Here is a 22,961-nt window from a genome sequence, read left to right as displayed (position 1 = left end):
TAATAATAATAATAATAATAATAATAATAATAATCGTATGGCCTCAGCTACCATATGCAGACATTTCAATTTGACGCCATCTGGCTGTCCACTCGTCATTTCCGACGTTCCGTTTTACTCTAAGCCTACTAGATGGCCGAGTAAACCGAATCTCTCTTGGACACCTATGGCTGAGTTTTAATGAATTTTGTCAGGTAGGCTAAACACAAATATGTCACCGGAAATCTTTTACATGCCGGCATCGTACGACATGAAGTGTCGCATGGACTTTTCTACGTTCTTCAAAAATCCGATGACCTCTGCCGGGTATAAACTGGAATAAACTCTCTAGTTAACAGAACTTTAATGTACTACATTATTTAATGGCGAGGACAGCGTATTGATCCCCCCACCAGCTTGGCGGACAGCCACTGACCGCGTAGCACACCAAGGGCAGGCGCCCGACTGTCTAGCGAGCCCAGATGACGTCTGCTGCTCCGTGCATCTCTGACGCACAGACCAGTTCATGACCTTCACGTGCTGTTGGGTCGGTCAAGTTCATGGTCTCACGTGTTTACTAGCAAAACATGCCGTTCAGAAAGTATTCGTATCAAATGATAACCTCGGAACGATCACGGTCAGAACACAGAATACTAGCTGCATTGTACGGATCGTTATGTTTTCCAGGTACTGTTTTATTTTGATGTGTTTGTGTTGTACAACTACGCTAAAGGATATTAACTTTTGTATACTGTATGTATCACAAATTAAGAAAAGATTACAATTTTAAAAAAAACCTCTCCCTATTCTATGGTTTTCGAGACTATGGGAGACGGGTATTATCTACGGTTGAAGCGCTGGCCTTCTGACCTCAACTTGGCAGGTTCGATCCTGGCTCAGTCCGCTGGTATTTGAAGGTGCTTAAATAGGTCAGCCTCGTGTCGGTAGATTTACTTCGGGACTAAATTCTGGCACCTCGGCGTCTCCGAAAACCGTAAAAGTAGTTAGTGGAACGTAAAGCAAATAACTTTTTTTTTCACCTGGTCCCTTAATCCTCGTGCGGCCTGACTGATAAGAAAGTAAACACAGCACCCTAATTCACAGAAATTTAACGTTCATCCCCACAGTGTTTTTATGAGTATTTTGAATTTCATAACAAAAATTAATGACACACTGTTATACATTTCATGTCTCTCCGAAGAAGTCAAGATATGGAAGAAGCAGCATCAGGTGGTGATGTCAAAGCACCTCCGCCAGATCCGTCCACTGTCCTCACATACAATGGACAGCCGTATGGTTACCTGATATCTGGACCACCACCTCCGCCTTATGAACCACCACAGATGCCCACTCAGCTGGCTCCACTACCGCTGCCAAGGAGCTACCCTAACACCTGTTGCTGTGGCTGTTCTCTCAAAACGGGAACTATCATTGCCGGATCATACATCACGGTAAGTCATGTCGGAGCAACAAGTACAGTTAAGAATTATTATTTATGAAATAATAAAAACTGTTACCTGTCACAAGTTTTGTTAAAGCCGGGCTGAGCGGCTCAGACGGCCTTCTGACTCCAACTTGCCAGGTTCGATCCTGACTCAGTCCGTTGGTATTGAAGGTGCTCAAATACGTCAGCCATCCAGGAGATAGTGGGTTCGAATCCCACTGTCGGCAGACCAGAAAATGGTTTTCCGTGGTTTCCCATTTTCACACCAGAAAAATGCTGGGGCTGTGCCTTAGTTAAGGCCACGGCCGCTTCCTTCCAATTCCTAGGCTTTTCCTATCCCATCGTCGCCATAAGACATATCTGTGTCTGTGCGACGTAAAGCTACTAGCAAAAAATTACGTCAGCCTCGTGTCGGTAGATTTACTGCCACGTAAAAGAACTCCTGTGAGACTAAATTCCGGCACCTCGGCGTCTCCGAAAGCCGTAATAGTAGTTATTGGGACGTAAAGCCAATAACATTAAAAATTATTATTAAATTCGTTTTATTTAATTATTTACTCTACGCGCTTCAGAGATGGTGAAATGGTGACACACACAATTACATAATTAATAATTTTGTGTGGCTATTTCTAGCCCTTGTAAGGTAGACCCTCCGATGAGGGTGGGCGGCATCTGCCATCTGAAGGATAGTGTTATGTGTGGTGTGTGAGTTGCAGGGATGTTGGGGACAGTACAAACACCCAGTCCCCGAGCCATTGCAATTAACCAATGAAAGTTAAAATCCCCGACTCGGCCGGGAATCGAACCCGGGACCCTCTGAACCGAAGGCCAGTACGCTGACCATTCAGCCAACGAGTCGGACTAACAAAAATTAATGACAGGTTGTTATAGAGCAGGGGTTCACAAATGGCGCCCGCGGGCCGCATGTGGCCCGCGAAGCCATTTTTGCTGCCCGCGAGAGCACTGTAAGAAATAATGGGAAGAAAAGTCACAAAAATATTTATTATCTCGTTCAAAAACGTATTAGTTTTTAAACACCTTATAGACCCAAGTCACAACTAATTATTCTTTAATACTAGTTCCTCTTTTCAAAGTATAGGCTGCACTTGTTCTCAACAGATTATTTTTGACTTTAAAACATTTAAAATCCAAATTTCAAGCAATAATGTTATTATTTTTGCGTCATACTGCCTACTTTTGATGGTTTTCGGAGACGCCGAGGTGTTGAATTTTTGTCCCATAGGATTTCTTTTGCGTGCCAGTAAATCTACCGACACGAGGCTGACGTATTTGAGCACCTTCAAATACCACCGGTAGAATAACACCACGGTATCCCCTGCCTGTCGTAAGAGGCGACTAAAAGGGGCCCAAGGGGCTCTGAACTTTGGAGCGTGGGTTGGCGACCACAGGGCCCTTAGCTGAGTCCTGGCATTGCTTCCACTTACTTGTACCAGGCTCCTCACTTTCATCTATCCTATCCGACCTCTCTTGGTCAACTCTTGTTCTTTTCCGACCCCGACGCTATTAGGTTTGCGAGGGCTAGGGAATCTTTCATTTTCACGCCCTTCGTGGCCCTTGTCTTCCTTTGGCCGATATCTTCATTTTTCGAAGTTTCGGACCCCTTCCATATTTTCCCTCTGATTAGTGTTATATAGAGGATGGTTGCCTAGTAGTACTTCCTCTTAAAACAATAATCACCACCACCATCAACCGTCTGAGCCACTCATCCCGGCTCCAAATTTCACTCTTTTATGCAATTTTATAATAATGTTTTAAACAATTAAAATGATGGTGCTTCTGTACTAATTTGCAGAATTTTACGAAAATTTGCCTATTCAAGTGCGGCCCGCGAACATGACTAAGGTTTCCAAAATGGCCCTCGAGCCCTTAAAAATTGGAAACCCCTGTTTTAAAGCTACAGGGTTATTCAACTACGATGTCCACCTTAAGTATCTTGTGAACCGTTCAAGATATCGATATAATAATTAATGAATTAATAGCGGTGCTCACGATTCCTGCTGTCTTCTAGCCCGTAAACACATGTCTCGTTATATTACCCCGGTTTATGGAGAGGGACCTATTAATTTCAGAATCGTTGTAAAAGCGGCGGGATGCATAAAACTAAATCGCAAGGGGCTGGTGAACCACCCGGTACCATAACACTAATCAGAGAGAACAAAATGGAAGGGATCCGATGCTTCGCAAGATGAAGGGTGTAAAAATGAGACTCGGAAGATAACAAGAGTTGATCAAGGGAGATCAGATAGGATAGTTGAAGGTAAAGGAGTTCCATAGGCTCATTGAAAAGTTCCTGTATTTTGTTTCTAGTTCTGAGAAGTACGAGTGGTATAGAGAAGAATGCTTCGTGCATTGAAAGTACACATTTATAGCCTACATCTCCTGTCTCATCATTAAATTAAGCTGATAAAAACATACTGATACCATTTTCTTACGAAAACTTCTTCCTTATATCGACCTTACTAATAATGTGTCCGCCTCCATAGCGTAACGGTTAGTGTTAATAGCTGCCGTCCTCGGCGGTCAGGTTCCATTCCCGGTAATGCCAAAAATTTAAGAATGGCAGGAGGACCTCCATTGGGGGTGTGCCTGAAAACAGCTGCACCACCTCAGGATGAAGACAAGAGTGTACCTTTACTAATAATGTACGTAAATTGTGTCCTAGTTTTGGACTATTAAATTGCGACAGTGGACTATTTGGATTGTGGCAATCCTACATACAGTAGTCATAAACATCAGTCGTTTGAAATTTTTTCTTGTCTCGTGTAAAATGTATTTATTTTGACTAATGCCATTTTCGATCGTGTCCTTGAATTCTCTCAGCAATACGAGATGTCTGGTCTGCCCAAGACCAACTACAAGATATCAGACCTTAATCCAGCTATCGATATTAGCTAAAATGGCGGCCCGATCAGTTTGTTCAAATGTAAACATGAGCATGTGCGAAGCATCTGTTTAGTTCTTTCTGTTGGTTTGGTTTGATCAGGAAACGTTAGTATAGTCATGTTTTTATTGAAATTTGGTTTTAAAACTATTTTGATATATTAGGACGTGTCGATCGTATTGCATGCCTGGATGTAATTCATATTACAGGAGATGCACTCACATTCAGATCAAGCGTACTTAATGCATCGTGACGATTTCGTAGTTACAAGTAATTTATTACGGTGCATTAAAACATTCGAGGATGAATTTGTCAAAAGAGAGGATGTGTTCCGTGTACTTGATGAGCAGTTTTTTTCGGATAAGGCCAAAACTCTGTGTTGGTGCCAATCCTAGTTCATTTCTCAATTACTATACCTTTTGAGGATTTTAAAAGTGAGGTTATAAAAAGTGATAAAGCTATTTATTTATCTGTGAATGAAGATTATATTATCTTTGTTAAATTATTGGACAAGGTATCAACTGATGGTTACGTGAACGATGTTGATCCACGAAATATCACTGTAATATTTGTCACAAACGAAAGGTAATCATTGATTTACTCAAATAAAGTCTCAAATCCCAGGTTGATTAAGAAATACTGTCGTTACTAGCAAGAAATATGTATACGTATTTACTGCTTGTAAATAGGAGTCCATGGTGTTGCATTCCGCTGCTTGCGCCGTCTTTTGTTTCTTTCTTGAGGTCCAAGTATGGCACCGAAGAATGGGAGTGCTATGTCTGCGATTTTTGTTATCTTTGGCCATATGCCTTGCATTCCGCTGCTCGCGCCGTCGGTTTTTTTTTTTTTTTTTTTTTCTTGAGGTCCAGGGCTGGCACCAACGAGCTCTCTTTCTAGCGAATGGGAGTGCGGGTATTTTGTTGAAAAATAGCACGATCCCTGGACCAATACATACACATATATATTAAAGGAAAATAGCATGATCCCTGGACCAATAAATCGTTTAGTGAATCAGTTAATGCACATGAAGTGACAGCCATCAAATTACATCGAATGAGAAAAATCAATAAAACGACACCAAAGAATTTCAGTGAGCAAAGACATCACAGACGACAGTGTTGGACAAACAAAACACTTACGGAAGCGCTGCGACGTAGCAGAAATAGTTGTTGTAAGGCAGTAAAGTATGTATTCTCTAAAATAAAATATTTCGCATTATTTCTTAATCAACCTGGGATTTGAGACTTTATTTGAGTAAAAGCAATTACTATCTTCCATTTATGACAAATATTACAGTGATATTTCGTGGATCGACATCATTCACGTAACCTCAACTGATATACTGTCACTTACAGTACGTATTTACGTTGCCAACGATTTGGGTGTTAAAGTGCTTTAAACGAAAATGCATATGCTACCAGAGAATTTCAAATTGATTCTCCTATTGATTATCTGTAGTGAAACAGATGTAGCAGTTTGGTGGATCATTATCAGAATCATTGTTATGAATTGAAATTCGCGACAAGGTTATGTTTCTAACAAATTTCTTGAACGAGGTAGGTAGGCTATTATACTTAAAAACATATGGTAATAGAAAGGTCATTCAAATAAATATATTTCTAAAACAAGTATTGATTTATAGGAAGAAGAATTACGGTCTGGAATAATTTACCAAGGGTGCTCCCTGCTATATCTACACCAATTCGATTAATTTCCAACATCTTTGAAATCACTTAAGAAAACACTAAGTAGACAATTGATACGTAATCTGCCACTTGGATGACAGCCCTAAATGCAGATCTTAGATGAGTTATTAATTAATTGGCTGAATTGAAACGCATCAAATATTCCCCCAGCACTGGTATTTTAGAATGCAATCCTATGCCTTTGCTGGCGGGATCTAGTGCTTACAGTGCACTAAGTCTTCCAGTATGGGCTAGAGCAATTTTGTTACTTTCACTGATCTGTCTCTGTCTTATCCTTGGCTTTGACAATAGGCTATGAAAGTGACTGAGGTATGAGCGATGCTAGTAATGCCATTCCTTGTGCAGCCAGTCCCTGCTATGAATGGTGTGAAAACGTTGCTCATAGGGTCGGTTGGTGCATGCATTTCAGTGGGCTTGGCAGATTGATATGTAATAGGAACTTCTGGCTCGGTGAGGAAAGCAACGGGAAACTACCTCACTCCTCATTTCCCTAGTAGCCTCTTCAGTGATGCTTAGGCCATCTATGACAGCTGATGGCAGAACTGTTGAGGATCCAACCAACCTTAGGGCTGAAGACTGAACATACATACATCCTATATTACATATTTCCTTTACTAGACCAGTTCATAGAAAATATTTATATTTTGAATTATCCACATATTGCTTATCTAAATATAGGCTATTTCTAGATAGTGTTGGTCTATTACCTAAAGTAAAGTTTCTGTTCGTTATTATCGACAGCTTAGCAAGTTAATACGATAATGAAAAGGTTATGTTTATGTATCACAGGCGTGTTTACATGGACCCGATGCGTCGGCCATGTTGTTTCTGTATTAAGGTCTGATATTATTGTAGCCTCCCCTACGAACCATGTGACCTTGCCGCGGTGGGAAGGCTTGCGTGTCCCAATGAAACAGATAGCCGAGCCGCAGGTGCAACCATATCGGATGGGTATCTGTTGAGAGACCAGACTAAGGAATGGTTCATCGAAAGGGGGGTAGCAGCCTTTCGGAAGTTGCAAGGGCGGCAGTCTAGATGATTGACTGAAATGGCCTTGCAATAATACTCATCATGGCTTAGCTGTGTTGATACTGCTACACGGCTGAAAGCAACGGGAAACTACAGCCGTAACTAACTCCCGAAGACATGCAGCTCTCTCTGTATGAATGACGCACTGATGATGGCTTCCTCCCGGGTAAAATATTCCGGAGCGGATCTCCGGGTGGGGACTACACGAGAGGGGGCGATCATCAGGAAGATGGATACTGACATTCTGCGAGTCAGAGCGTGGAATAGAAGTTTGAATCGTTGTGGTAGGTTAGAGAATCTGAAAAGGGAAATGGATAGACTAAAGTTAGATGAAGTTGGTATAAGTGAAGTACGTTGGCAGGAAGAACAGGATTTTTGGTCAGGCAACTACCGAATTATCAACACAAAATCAAACAGGGGAAATGCAGGAGTTGGTTTAATAATGAATAAGAAAATAGAGCAGCAGGTAAGCTACTACGACCAGCATAGTGAAAGAATTATTGTCGTCAAGATAGACACCAAACCAATGCCCACCACAATAGTGCAGGTCTATATGCTTACTAGTTCAGCGGATGATGAGGAAATCGAAATAATATATGAAGAGATAGAAGAGTTAATACAATATGTAAAAGGTGATGAGAATCTAATTGTGATGGGAGACTGGAACGCAGTGGTAGGCCAAGGAAGAGAAGATAATACAGTAGGAGAATTCGGACTGGGACAAAGGAACGAAAGAGGAAGTCGGCTGGTTGAATTCTGCACTGATCACAATTTAGTCCTTGCCAATAAAAGCAGAGTCACCTCCGTACAGGCCATGAAGACCCTTGGAGGAGTGGAAGGTAAAGGCTTCCACCATTGTTAACCTCGGCACGTGATGGGGTAGAGTGGTTAGCTCTACGCCCGGCCGCCTTTGGCCCCAGGAATTAACCTGGTACTCATTTTTGGTGTAGGCTGAATGAACCTTAGGGCCATATGCACCTCCGGAAGTGGAAATCTCGTTTCTTAAATTTTACGACTTTTGACGGGGATTCGAACCCACGTCCTTCCGGGCGAACCGAACACGCCTTTACCGCCTTGGCCAGGTAGCCCCTAGTCCTTGCCAATACTTGGTTCAAACACCGCAAACGACGGCTGTATACGTGGACGAGACATGGAGACACTGGAAGGTATCAAATAGACTTCGTTATGATTAGGCAGAGATTTTTTTTTTTTTTTTTTTTTTTTTGCTAGTTGCTTTACGTCGCACCGACACAAGGAGGTCTTATGGCGACGATGGGACAGGAAAGGGCTAGGAGTGGGAAGGAAGCGGCCGTGGCCTTAATTAAGGTACAGCCCCAGCATTTGCTTGGTGTGAAAATGGGAAACCACGGAAAACCATTTTCAGGGCTGCGGACAGTGGGGTTCGAACCTACTATCTCCCGAATACCGGATACTGGCCGCACTTAAGCGACTGCAGCTATCGAGCTCGGTGAGGCAGAGATTCAGAAAACAGGTGTTGGATTGCAAAACTCTCCCAGGAGCAGACGTGGACTCTGACGATAACTTGTTGGTCATGAAATGCCATCTGAAGTTGAAGAAATTGAAGAAGAGAGAGATAGCAAAAAGATGGGATCTAGACAAGTTGAAAGAAAAGAGTGTGAGGGATGGTTACAAGGAACATGTTGCACAAGGGCTAAATGAAAAGGCTGAAGGAAACACAATAGAGGAAGAGTGGATAGTCATGAAAAATGAAGTGAGTAGGGCTGCTGAAGAAATGTTAGGAAGGAAGAAAAGATCAACTAAGAATCAGTGGATAACTCAGGAGATACTAGACCTGATTGATGAACGACGAAAATACAAGAATGTTAGAAATGAAGAGGGAAGAAAAGAATACAGGCGATTAAAGAATGAAGTGGGTAGAAAGTGCAAGGTAGCTAAGGAAGAATGGCTGAAGGTGAAGTGCAAGGATGTCGAATGTTGTATGGTCCAGGGAAAGGTAGATGCTGCATACAGGCAAATCAAGGAAACCTTTGGAGAAAGGAAATCGAGGTGTATGAATATTAAGAGCTCAGATGGAAAGCCACTTCTAGGGAAAGAAGACAAAGTAGAAAGATGGCAAGAACATATCCAACAATTTTATCAAGGTGTAGATTATTTGGTTCTGGAACAAGAAGAGGCTGTTGATGCTGATGAAATGGGAAACCCAATTTTGAGGTCCGAGTTTGACAGAGCTGTGAGCGGCCTAAAGAGAAACAAGGCACCTGGAATTGATGACATTCCCTCTCAATTACTCACTGCCTTAGGAGAAACCAACATGGCAAGGTTATTCCGTTTTTAGTGTGTAAGATGTATGAGACAGGAGAAGTCCCATCCGATTTTCGACAGAATGTTGTTATACCTATTCCCAAGAAAGCCGGTGCTGACAGGTGTGAAAACTACCGCACCATTAGTTTAATATCTCATGCCTGCAAAATTTTAACACGTATTATTTACAGAAGAATGGAAAAACAAGTTAAAGCTGAGTTGGGAGAAGATCACTTTGGCTTCGGAAGAAATGTAGGAACACGTGAAGCAATCCTGACTTTACGTCTGATATTAGAGGATCGAATCAAGAAGGACAAGCCCACGTGCATGGCATTCGTAGATCTAGAAAAGGCATTCGATAATGTCGATTGGACCAAGCTATTTAAGATTCTGAAGGTGATTGGGATCAGATGCCAAGAACGAAGAGTTATCTACAATCTGTATAAAAATCAGTCTGCAGTGATAAGAATCGAGGGCTTTGAAAAAGAAGTAGCAATCCAGAAAGGAGTGAGGCAAGGCTGCAGTTTGTCTCCCTCCTTTTCAATGTTTACGTAGAACAGGCAGTAAAGGAAATCAAAAAGGAATTTGGAAAGGGAATCGCAATCCAAGGAGAGAAAATCAAAACCTTGAGATTTGCCGATGATATTGTTATTCTATCTGAGACTGCAGAAGATCTCGAGAAGCTGCTGAATGGTATGGACGAAGTCTTGGATAAAGAGTACAAGATGAAAAATAAATAAGTCCAAAACAAAAGTAATGGAGTGCAGTCGAATGAAGGCAGGTGATGCAGGAAATATTAAATTAGGAAATGAAGTCTTAAAGGAAGTAGATGAATATTGTTACTTAGGTAGTAAAATAACTAACGATGGCAGAAGTAAGGAGGACATAAAATGCAGACTAGCGCAAGCAAGGAAGAGCCTTTTTAAGAAAAGAACTTTGCTCACTTCAAACATTGATATCGGAATTAGAAAGATGTTTTTGAAGACTTTCGTGTGGAGCGTGGCATTGTATGGAAGTGAAACATGGACGATAACTAGCTCAGAAAGAAAGAGAATAGAAGCTTTTGAAATGTGGTGTTACAGAAGAATGATCACACCAGGCAAATGCTGGGGCTGTACCTTAATTAAGGCCACGGCCGCTTCCTTCCCACTCCTAGCCCTTTCCTGTCCCATCGTCGCCATAAGACCTATCTGTGTCGGTGCGACGTAAAACAACTAGCAAAAAAACAGAAGAATGCTGAAGGTGAGATGAAGAGATACTGAATCGAATTGGTGAGAGGAGATCGATTTGGCGAAATTTGACGAGAAGAAGAGGTAGAATGATAGGACACATCTTAAGACACCCAGAACTTGTTCAGTTGGTTTATGAAGGAAGTGTAGGTGGTAAGAACGGTCGGGGTAGACCAAGGTATGAATATGACAAGCAGATTAGAGCAGATGTAGGATGCAATAGTTACGTAGAAATGAAAAGGTTAGCACATGATAGGGTGGCATGGAGAGCTGCATCAAACCAGTCTATGGACTGATGACTCAAACAACAACATTACTGTAGATGGTCTTAGCCTGCCACGGCCGACTAAACGCGTCGCTCTGTCTGTAAGGAGCGCAGCGTGTATCTAGTTGACCGCGAGTCTTCTTACGCAATGAACTTGTTTCTCAACCAACGAGTTCTCAACAGATAGAATCGTACTCGCCGAGCCGAATAGTGCGATTAGAGGCGCTGGACTGGCAGCATGGAGCAGCACCTTCTGTTGCCATTAATTGATCTACTCCACCGGTAGATAGCAGCACATGCAAGGAACTTGGCTTGTTCAACTTAACAGCTGCAGAGGAAATAACCAATATCAGGCGTAAGCCAGGCTTAACACAACGTGCCAGCAACGAGATAGGTGTTTAATATCGCGTGTAACTTAATAACTTGGAAAATGATCCTCTCGCATAATGTTGATTACAAAATAGATCAAAGAGAGTGACATAATACTCATACTTAAAGAACAGATATTCCATAATATATGACGATTCTTACAAATATTGGATGCTAATCGCCACTAGACTACCGAGGAATGAAAGAAAAGCTAGGTTGAAGATATCAATGACTATTGAATTTCTTCCCCTAGCAACTTAATCGCAAGCTCTTTTCACGCTTGTAAATTTTTGAAATAGCTTTATTTAAAGCTGTATTGTACAATTATACTGTAAAAGGAACGCTGTACCCTATCCTGCATGTGTTAGTGCAACGTTAAACATTTGGAAAAATAGTAAACTGATGTACAGCGTAGGGATGTTGCGATTCCATATTTGAAAAGATTACCGATATTCAAGTCAGCAGTCACAAAAAGATATCAGTATAGAGCTGTGGACGGAGCGGAGCAGTTGTTGTGACGTCATCACCCGGTAGTACCGAGTGAATGTCCTGACGCGGGACGTTTAAACACGTTATAGGTATGCACTGCGAAGGTATTGCATCCCTCTATTAATACCCTTCTCTCACAACGTAACAACTGTAAATAACTGCATATATATTCACTATAATTGTTATATACGTAACTGCTAGGGAGTAGGAGGTAGTATGTGGAATAAATGTTAGTTACTCGTATAGTTAACTCATTCGAATAGTGACACAAAGTATGGCGCATACCTACCGAAAGGGTTTGTATACAAGGGGATTGGAAGTTAACAGAAAAGTAATGTATTAACAATTATTTCGTAAGTTCATGTGATACGGTACACTGTTAATGAGAAGAATAACCTGAATATAAAGAATCTTATCAGAATATAATGAAAAACACTGACATAATTTCATCTACAGGATGACAAAAGTAATTACGTAAATGAACGTTGACTGGAATGTCCTTCTTTGCAAATGTGATTACAAAACATATCTGACAACATACTACTACACGTCCCAATGCCAAACAGCTATCAGTAGAATGCTTCTATAAATACAGTTATTATACTATACTATACTATACTATACTATACTATACTATATTATATTATATTATATTTGATGTGCCACTACCCGTCGCGTATGTGCGGCCACAAAATTTGCATTTTGCGTGTTTCCTATTGTTAGTGATGTCAAAAAACTGCCAGGCATCCGACAGTTTTCGTGGCCATTGTGGAACAACGTTCTGTAAAAATTTCTTTAAATTCCTTTAAATGTTCTAAAAATATAACTACTATCTACGAATATGTTTAAATATCACACTAACACCACAAATATAATCTAACAGAGTTTACATTATCTACAAAACATAACAAGCGTAGGAAATATATACGTGCATTCGAAACAACACAGATTGAATACAGGTACTTTCGTACGTGTGTTGTGCGCTACACTGTGCTCAGGTCCTCCGCGAGTACTCGCAGCTGTAAGCGGAGGGGATCGGTGGTGCGTTCTACCGCTACAACCGGATTACTCATCGGTATTACTCGCTCCGTCCCCACCTCTATATCAGTACTGAGACGTTAGGTTTTATAGACTTGGGTAAGGGTGTCGCATTTGGGTAGGTATGTACACTGAGAATAATCTCGCAATACACCAGAGTGGAAATGGTAAGTAAAAATACCAACAAAACAAACACGATCATAGAGGAATATAACTAAGTCATGAACTTGGACACTAGTCCGACTAACGCAGTAACATAAACACCAATCTATGCAAGTGATGGCAAGCCACGAAAAGGATTTAGCAACTCTCCAGAAAAATCCATACATGCACAAGTATTATCCGCGCACTTTTTAGTGATAGATTTTTGTACTCGTTGGAGAAGTAAGAAGGGTTCCGTCAATACTGCCAACTGAATGGAAATGAAATCTGAATTGAATCGATAATATGATCGATCGATATGAATTTTATAAACCTTTATTATTTTAAGCAAACAACTGTGTCGCACACACAATATTTAATACTATATAACATTTCCCGTTGCGAAACGTGTTCCTAGCATGAATTCTATAGTTTGGCTTTGCTGTGTAAACAACAACAGTACGAGTACTTAAAGTGTACGCCAGATGGCGCACAGCGATGATAAGCGATTCTTAGTTTGTGTTTCAAAGGTTGCCAATACGAATCTCGAAGATAACCAAAGTCGACCGCTTCAGCACTAGGGTGTAAATCTATCACTAAAAAGTGCGCAGATAATACTCAGATTTCAATTTTCAAAGTGAAGGATTTCAGCAGAGCGCATAGGGAAGCATTTTACTGTATCCATTTTTTCAGAGGAACCCGAGGTAAGTACAGATAATTAAAGGACGTGAAAATGCGCGTGATAAAAATCAGGGAAAAGAAGGAACAGTTTTTTCATAACAATAATATATTAGCACAAACACCAAGAAGGATTTTTACAAGCCAAAGAAAGTGAAACAGATAAATAAAGAATCCAACAATATTTTAAAGATTAAATACTTCTGATTTCCAAAAAAGATATGGGACGACCATTTAACAACACTAATTTGAATTTAAAGAAAACAGTTAGACTCGAGGCAAGATGAATTTTACAATAGTTTACATTGGGAGTATCCTACAAAACGGTAAACAGATATTACCCATTAATACGAAAATTTAAGGAAGTTTTGAAAGGCATTAGGCCACTGTACAATACCAAAGGTAGAAGAAAAGATAAACCCGGGACAGGAACGTGGGAAAAAAGGGAAGGACGTGAAAGAGAACAGTACCTAAGGCTGGCAACAGGGATTAGGAAAAATAGAACCTACAAACATTGATGGAATTCAAATTTTCAAACAGAACCTAGGCGTTAATAAAATTACAATCAGTCCTATTCTTGCGTTTGTTCACCAAGTCTATTGGAATCCAGTGGTTCATATCACAGTAATCACTTGACGTAATTGAAATTCAAATTTTGGAAAGAGATCGTAATGTAATTGCAAGAAAAACACCACCATCAACAGCTCAGACTAGCAATATTATTAGCGTGAACAGTCATTTGTAGCCAGTACGGCATGATGAAATCAGGAAGTGCAGCATTAAAAAGAAAGTGAAATATGGCAAGGGAAAATAAATTTAAAGTTCGCTCACCCGTCCAGCAGTCCTTGAGCTTCAATCATGAACATTAAACACCATTTAAAAAGAAACATTGCACACGGACCAGCCGCTAGCGTAAGTAAAATAAAGTCCTCCCTCCACACAAGTCGTCGTCTTCATTCAACTCGCCGATCAAGCCCAGAGCAGGCCTTATTTATACTCCGATGGAAACGTCCAGAAAAGACGAGAGCAGACGGTACACATTGCACAGCGAGGCGGTAGGGGAAGAAAGGAGGGAGGGTAAGCAGCACGGACAGTACAAACTGGACGGGCGAAGAGAGCACACACACACAGGTTAGTAGCGACATGTCAAGCGCAGCAGACGTAGAATCAGGTAGAATAGTTGAAAAATTTGGAGCACGTTATAGTACCAATCAGCATCATTCGATATTGGCAGTATTGTGCAGAGAGCAATGTAAAACAATGTAAAGCTGCGTAGACGCTCCCTCATCCCTGAGTAATTGCGGAGTGAGGGCCCTCGCTGCGAGCCGGAGGTCAGTCGGTTTTTGTCCGCGCATCAAAGGCTTTCGCTCAGTGTAAACGTGGTCCCCGTAGTTGCGCGAGGGATGAATCAAGAACCGTGCTTGCAGCTCATCGAGCTCTACCAAAATAGAGATTTTATGTGGAATCCGAAAAACAAAAACTATTTCAATCGCAATAAAAGAGAAGATGCGTGGAAGGAAATTAGTTCTCAACTAAACTTTCCTACCTCTACACTGAAAGCGAAGATGAAAGCGCTACTCGGATCATATCGAAGTGAAAGAACGAAAGAAAATAAGAGCAGAGTCACTGGATCAGGTAAGGTATTACTATTGGTTTATAATGCAAAATTGTGTCATTTCATTACTTTTTTGAACCTACCGGTACCTATTTTGAAGCACTCTTGGGTCATTGTGAAGAACTTCCACTAGTGGGCAGACAACACCACATTCAGAAGGCACAGGCCCTGAACATTTGGATTCTTCATATTTAGATGGGCTATTGCGCTTGTGATTAATTTTACTTAGTTTGTGATTTATTTTTTCTTCCATTATTTTATCTCTATTTTACATTTTCACCCATTTGTTGTATTGATCCACAACAATTAACAAATATATCAAACGCTATATTTTAAATGGGTGCGGTTTGGATACGAAATGTGTTTCTAAATTGAGTTAATATTGTGTGATTTTTAATTATTAGCATTCCTATTTGACTTTTTGTAAATAGATATAAGTTATAATACCGAGTCGATTTACTGTTTTAAATGCGATTAATTATTATCCTTGCCTTCACATAATCCTGAAGTGTTTCAATCAACGCATCACAAACTTCTGGGACGAATTTTGATATTGTGCACTTCGATATTTTAAATAAATACTGCACTCTTGTGTACGAATCACCAGTTGCTAAGAAACGCAGTGTTACTGCTTCCCTGAATGTTGTGTCTTGTTTTTCATCTTTTTGACTGATCAGTGAGACGAGTTGTTCAAAATCTTGGGTACTCATGCGGACGAAGTTCTTAATTGTATCATCAATGGGTTCCTGTACCATTTCCATATTGGCTTCTTCCAAGGAATAATTGTTTGCTCCACCATCGTCGAGGGCGCCGATTTTTCTTCTTCCCTTTCTTGATAAAAAATGACATTGGTATGATGAAAAACACGGCTGCAGCGGCTGGAGGGACAAAACAAGTTTCCATGTTGGCTGCAAAACAAGACCAGAAGCGTTCAGGCTTGTCGAAGGCGGCTCGCCCCACTCGCGCTATTTTTCGCTCTGAATTGCGCTCTGTTTAGGATAGTGCGAAATTTCACTCGAAGCGAGTAAGTTTCACCCGAGCGACTTTCGCGAGGGAGTTTTGCTAGTGGAAATGCAACTTAAGAGTGAAATCCGCTATTTGACTAGGCCGATTCCGCTAGATTCTCCAACATGTATTTTAATTTAATAATAAACAAATACGTAAATAAAATGTGTAGTCTTGCATATTTGTTTCCCGAGTTGGTGTGAAGCTTAAGATAATCTAGTGCTTAACTGCTCACAAAGCTGTTTGGCTGAAATTTCATTACCCTATACAGAATGATCCCTGAACTAAAATTTTCAAAATATTATAGGCTTTATTTGTATGCTTGAACTGGTTGGCTGGGAATCTATATTATGAGAATCAAAAGTCTGGGTTGGTAAGAAATTTGATCGTTTCTTTCATGCATTTTATTACTAAAGCCCGGATTTTTATGCAGTAACAGGTTAGATTGCAAAACTAATTTGGTTAGTAGGTAGTGTCGGCCACCCGCTCTTTAACAGTGTAGCAAGTGTTTCATAAATTACTGGGGTTCTGATGAGCCGTACCCCTAATGCTTATGCAAACCCCATAGCACAGTCGTTGTGAAGGTAGACTATACTTGCTACTCGCTTCAGTAAGTTTTCATTCTAACCTATTAATGCATAAAAATCCGGGCTCTATTTATTACTGTTTGAGGATTGTTTGCCGGTCATTAAAGTCTATAATATTAAACATTCAAAACCTAGGTTTTCAAGCATAAACTGATTTACACCAGAATTTGCAATAATGAGAAATTATTTCTGCTTTGCTATAGAGTTTTTAAGGACAGTAAAAGCCCAGAAACCTCAACTCTATACACAAATGCAAGGAGTAGGTACAAACAAGCTATAATTTCAGCTAAACAAAACGCTAATGCATGTTATATTGAAGGTGTAGGTAATAAAAGTACAGCAGCTTGGGAAGTAATCAATACAGAGAGCAATAGGAGTGTAAAATATAGTAGGCCCAAAGTTGAGATTAAACCTGATAAATTCAATAACTACTTTATTCCATCTGTAAATAACAATCGTGAGATTATTCCTGTCACTGATAGGGATGCATTGAGCTACCTCATCAACAGCAGAATATTTGTTCCTGAGCAGGGCATGGTATGAAAAACAGTGACAAAAGATGAAATTAAGTCTATAGTGATCCATTAAAAAATTCTGATCGCAAGGATATGGTATATCAAATAACTTTCTCAAGACTATAGTTCCAAATATTCTGAAACCTCTCACTGTTAGTATAAATGATTGCTTACAGACTGAGGTTTTCTCATGTAGCCATAAATATGCAAAGGTAACCCCTGTTTTCAAAAAGGGCCCTCTAAATGACCCCAGTAGTTTTCGAGCAGTTTCAGTTATTCCTATTTTTGGTAAAAGTCTAGAGTACACAATGGCACAACAACTAGTAGATTATTTTGAATCTAACAACCTTCTGAGCGAGAACCAGTTTGGCTACAGCAAAGATAAATCAACTGTTTAAGCATTAGAATCCCTCTTACATCATGTTATTTCAGCTTTATAAAACCAGAAAGTTGCCCAGGTCACTCTGTGTGATCTCAGCAAAGCGTTTGATTGTGCCCCCCATTCGCTTTTAATTTCAAAATTGAATGACTGTGGTGTTAAGGATGAACAGATGAACATTATATGTAGTTTCCTACCTGAGCAATCGAAGGCAAGCGGTTGAAGTGGGAGGAATTCGGTCAGCCGAACTTCATATTCAACATGGAGTGCCTCAAGGCTCGGTTTAAGGTCCTTTTCAATTTCTTGTTCAATTACATGACTTACATAATAATACAGGATGTAATGCCAGTTCGGTTTTATATGCAGATAATACTACTTTTATATATGAGTCTAAAACTGTCGAAGAACTCGATGTCCTATGTAAGCAAACGTTGAACATGGCAACTGAATGGTTCTCTGCTAATAAACTCATGGTCAATGATTTAAAAAAAAACTCAGTCAATTATATTCAATTGAAATAAAAAGCAAATAAATCATTATAATCAATATATGAAATTATCAGTAATGCATTAGATTCAAACTTGAACTGGAATGCTCACATAGACTTTATTTTAAGTAAACTCTCAATAGTGATATATCTCTTGAGACCATCAGAGATAAAGTTCCAAGTAAATATCTTGTAAATGCCTACTTTGCATTCTTTCACAGTATTCTTCAATACGGAATTCTACTTTGGGGAAAATCCAGCTGGATTTCTGATTTCTTACTTCTCCAGAAAAGGGCATTAAAAACAATATATCCTATGATGGCCCACTGCAGGCCTGTATTTATTAAGCTATCCGTTATGACTGTTGTGAACACATATATTTATAATGCACTTCTTAAAGTATATGCAGAAATAGACAAAATCAACCTCAGAAGCGATGCTCATGAACATAATACCAGGTCAGCTAACCAAGTCGATGTACCTCGTCATAGGTTACAAAAGACGGCTTCAAGCCATATCATTGCTCATTTGAAGATATTTAATAAACTGCCTTCAGACCTAAAAGAGCTACTATCTAATATATTCAGAAATAAGCTTAAGAAGAGTTTACTCACGCATCTCTTTTACTCAGTGCAGGAATAGCATGAAATTAATGATTTGATATATATATTGAAAATACAATTTTTTATTAGTTTTGTGTATGTACTGTATATTAAGATGTTTTGCCAATGTCTATTATATGTACCATACTTAATGAGTGAATAAAAATTCTATTCTATTCTTACCGCTTACTGACAAGCTCTACCCTATTACTATGACCAGGCATTAGGATGCTATTAAACTGTAAAATGTCCCGCGAAAGTTTAAGACCCTAACATCTATTGATTCGTCAATGATGATAATGTAAGGGCTGTCACCTATATATTTTTTCAACTCATTTATGAAATGAGGGCCAAGTCTGTTCATAATGATTGCAATGAATTTCGTTCTATGCATCTGAAAACTCTAGCAACAACCGAGTATGTAAACATTGTCTTTCAAAACATCGGCAAAGTGATCAGAGGTTAATAAACTACAGTGTTCCGAAATGAATAAGGCTGCATTGTCCTCCGCAGATTTTGAATAGCTGTGCTTAATTTCGAAAACGTGATAACTTGTTGTCGCACTGGAGGCAGTAAGCCTCTTGAAAACAACATAAATTTATATATATCTTTTGGAGGTGGGATGGGTTACAGCACACCACCGATTTTCTGCACCAGCCGCCACTGTTAGTAGAAGAACAAGCTTGAGTTGAGTTTTTAAAAGTAGGAAAGGTCATAAAATGAAGATAAAATTAGAATTCAAGAGGACAAGCTGGAACAAATACTCATTTTAAGGAATATGAATTAGGTATTGGAATAATTTACCAATTTCCAGTTACTTTGAAATCATTTTTATTTGATTTTTATCTCGTGTAGGGTCAGTAGAGACCAGGTCAAGTAAATATAAGGCAAGCATTTTTTTCATCCCAAAAGCGTTGCATTCTTTCTCTGGCCAGATGTCTTCTCTCTTCTGTCCAGCAGCTGTTCTGCTTTTGCTCATCGTGGAAGCCGTTACAGTTGATGATCACTGATCTGTATTTTGATCGGTTAGAGATGTCCTCCTGATTCAGCCCACGCTCTTCACATCCTTCCTTACTTCTTTGAACCATTTATCCGAGACGTTAGATCTGTTATCCAATGCACTAAAAATATGCTTCGTTGGTCGGATTGCATCCATCTTGAACAGATGTCCGTAGAACTTCAGTCTTTTCCTTCATTTATTTATTATTTATTGAAATCATTTAAGAAAAACTTGGTAAACACAGCTGATAGCGTATCTGCCACTTGGGCGACACCCCTAAATGCAGATCAATGGTGATATTTATTCACGTATTTATTTATAAACTGGTGTACCCGTGCTTCGTTACGGAATTCTACAATGTATACAGAATTCTAGATGAAGTCGTGTACACACTGTGAATAAGATTTTATTAAATTGCACAATAACACAGGTATTTAAAAATTAAATTTTATGCGGATTCCCCTAAACTACCATTTCAAACAGTGCGAATAATTTATAGCCTAGACCATAAAGGTTTATTCCCCGCGACTTTACATAACGATTTTCTTGTGTCTCGACACTGATATGTACTTAACAACAAAAAACGAAATTCATGAATTTCTCAGTTATCATAGCCGGTACGGTAAAAATGTACAAGGCATAGATGATCGAAAATTTAATTTTATATAACTTTAGTTAACTTATGTGTCCAGTATCCGGTATTCGGGAGATAGTGGGTTCGAACCCCACTGCTGGCAGCCCTGAAGATGGTTTTCCGTTTTTTCCCGTTTTCACATCAGGCAAATGCTGGGGCTGTACTTTAATTAAGGCCATGGCCGATTCCTTCCCCCTCCTGGCCCTTCCCTGTCCCATCGTCACCGTAAGACCTATCTGTGTCGGTGCAACGTAAAGAAACTTGTAAAAAAAAGGAAGACAGACAGACTGACAGTGATGACGGAAAACTTTAAAAAAGTGAATTTCCTTGTTATATACATCGGGCGGAAGAGTGTGGTAGGCCACGTGTCGGTTCAGTTTCCGCCACATGTGGCTTGCTACGCAGATAGGTAAGGAAACATATTGTCAGCTAGGGCCGGTGAGATATGGTATCCGTTCTCACGAGTCGAGGTTGGTGGGGTGTCTACGGGTTGGTTGGCTCGTTTTTCCTTACCGAGGATGAAGCCGCGACCAGCAAACTATTTTAAATTAGTTTTAGGTGGTGGGTTAGGTAGTTATGTGATTAGGGTTGTTTGTAGTGCGGTGGCATCCTGCATGTGTGCTGGCTATGCGCGCACGTGTGAGATGATACTGAGTAGATGTAGTGGTAGTTATTAGTTCAGTAGTAGGTGTAGTAGCTATTTTATTTCTGTCTTTATTACCTATAAACCGATGGTGTATACTATGGTGGGAAATAAAGATATGTATGTATGTATGTATGTATGTATGTATGTATGTATGTATGTATGTATGTATGTATGTATGTATGTATGTATGTATGTATGTATGTATGTATGTATGTTGTCTATGTATGTATGTATGTATGTATGTATGTATGTATGTATGTATGAATTTCCTTTTTTATTGTGGACACGACCGATACAACAATAACCTTATTTTTAAATTCTGAGCAATGTAAAGAAAAAAAGTCTTATTATATAAGCTATATATAGACTTAAATCATTTAAATAAAACTAGGTAAACACAACTGATACGGAATCTGGCACTTGGGAGACAGCCCTAAATGCAGATCCATGGTGATATTTAATTATTTCTATGGTCTCTCGAATGTTTCTTTCGATTTTTAGGTATAGCTTCTAAAACCTCAGTGACGCGGATTACGTCCATAGTTTCGGAGCCTCACTTGGGTCAGTGAGTTATTAAAACAGAAAGGTTTCAAAATCGAAATGATTTCTAGACAAGACGTACAACGACAGTGTTGAACACATCACTGTAAAGAGGAAGGACCAGTGTACGTAACAGCAAGAATCTAATTAATCTCGGTATGATGTCATCGGGTGATGTAATTGCGCGGCCATTGTAAGGCACTAAAATCACCATGCCGCGTGACGAATAGTTTATGTAGCTGCGGACTCCGGCAAGGCAACACGTCGTGTAAGGTGTAGTTTGATTTGTATAAGTGAGTTCTACAAGTATACGGTGAAAAATGAAAATAAAATAGTGAACGTCTTATAAAAAATGTGGTGTGAAGAAATGGACACTTTCTTTCGAAAAATGTCACGATATGTGGACAACAAATAGCTTAAAAAATAATCAAAACGCATTCGAAAGGATACAGCGGCTTGTCAAGATTCCAAAAATACATAATTACTAACCCCGAGCGTGAAAAGGCTTATCTGGAGTGTTATAAAATTAAGGTAGCCGAACGTCGTAACTGGAGCCCTAGAGAAGCACATCTACTGCTCCAGTGTTGAATGACCGGGCGAGTTGGCCGTGCGCGTAGAGGCGCGCGGCTGTGAGCTTGCATCCGGGAGATAGTAGGTTCGAATCCCACTATCGGCAGCCCTGAAAATGGTTTTCCGTGGTTTCCCATTTTCACACCAGGCAAATGCTGGGGCTGTACCTTAATTAAGGCCACGGCCGCTTCCTTCCAACTCCTAGGCCTTTCCTATCCCATCGTCGCCATAAGACCTATCTGTGTCGGTGCGACGTAAAGCCCCTAGCAAAAAAAAAAAGTGTTGAATGAGTGACCACGGTGCCAACTGTCCCTGTTGTAGATCACTCCAAATTGAACCGAGATTGTGCCATCCTTTTTGTGATACGACTTACCGTTTAGCCAACAAATAGCTCAAAAGGAATGTCTGCACAGTCATTCAAATTGCCTCCATATTTCGACATTTTGGGGGCAAAAAGTGAAAAATTTGTACATCTTGGAATTTTTCCGTTGTTTACAGGCTAAAAGCTATAATTTAGCCAAATTTCAATTTTCTAACTCGTCTGGCAGATTGTGCCGGCATCTTTATTTGGGGGAAGGGGGATAAAAATTAGGAAATTCACGATTTTTTAAGCCCACGAAACCTATAGGTTGTCACTTTGGAGTGCGTTCGTATTCTGAGTCCAAAGTGTGAAGCACCCCAGCGCGTCCCCCTCGGGGAATTTTGAGAATTTTTAATTTTTCTAGGGATCCTGGGGTCATCAGCTTGTCCGGTACCAAGTTTCAAATTTCAGAGATTTCTGCAAGTGCCTCATTATTTCATGTCTATTTTCATTTTTATACCTTTATAT

General features: G+C 39.9%; 1 protein-coding gene across 2 annotated transcripts in view; it reads left to right on the top strand.

The window, feature by feature from the left end:
- LOC136883085 (uncharacterized) overlaps positions 1–22,961 on the top strand; it is a 58,797-nt gene that overhangs the window by 21,214 nt on the left and 14,622 nt on the right. The window contains exon 2 of one of the 2 annotated variants that reach the window (XM_067155260.2): positions 1,184–1,430. In XM_067155260.2, coding sequence (XP_067011361.1) covers positions 1,184–1,430 — 247 coding nt within the window. Of the gene's footprint in view, positions 1–1,180; positions 1,431–22,961 lie in introns of both variants that reach the window. The other variant, XM_067155259.2, reaches the window with a different exon arrangement.

Source organism: Anabrus simplex, chromosome 11 (assembly GCF_040414725.1).
Source record: "Anabrus simplex isolate iqAnaSimp1 chromosome 11, ASM4041472v1, whole genome shotgun sequence".
Lineage (NCBI taxonomy): Eukaryota > Metazoa > Arthropoda > Insecta > Orthoptera > Tettigoniidae > Anabrus > Anabrus simplex.
This window is presented reverse-complemented; position numbering and strand designations above follow the sequence as displayed.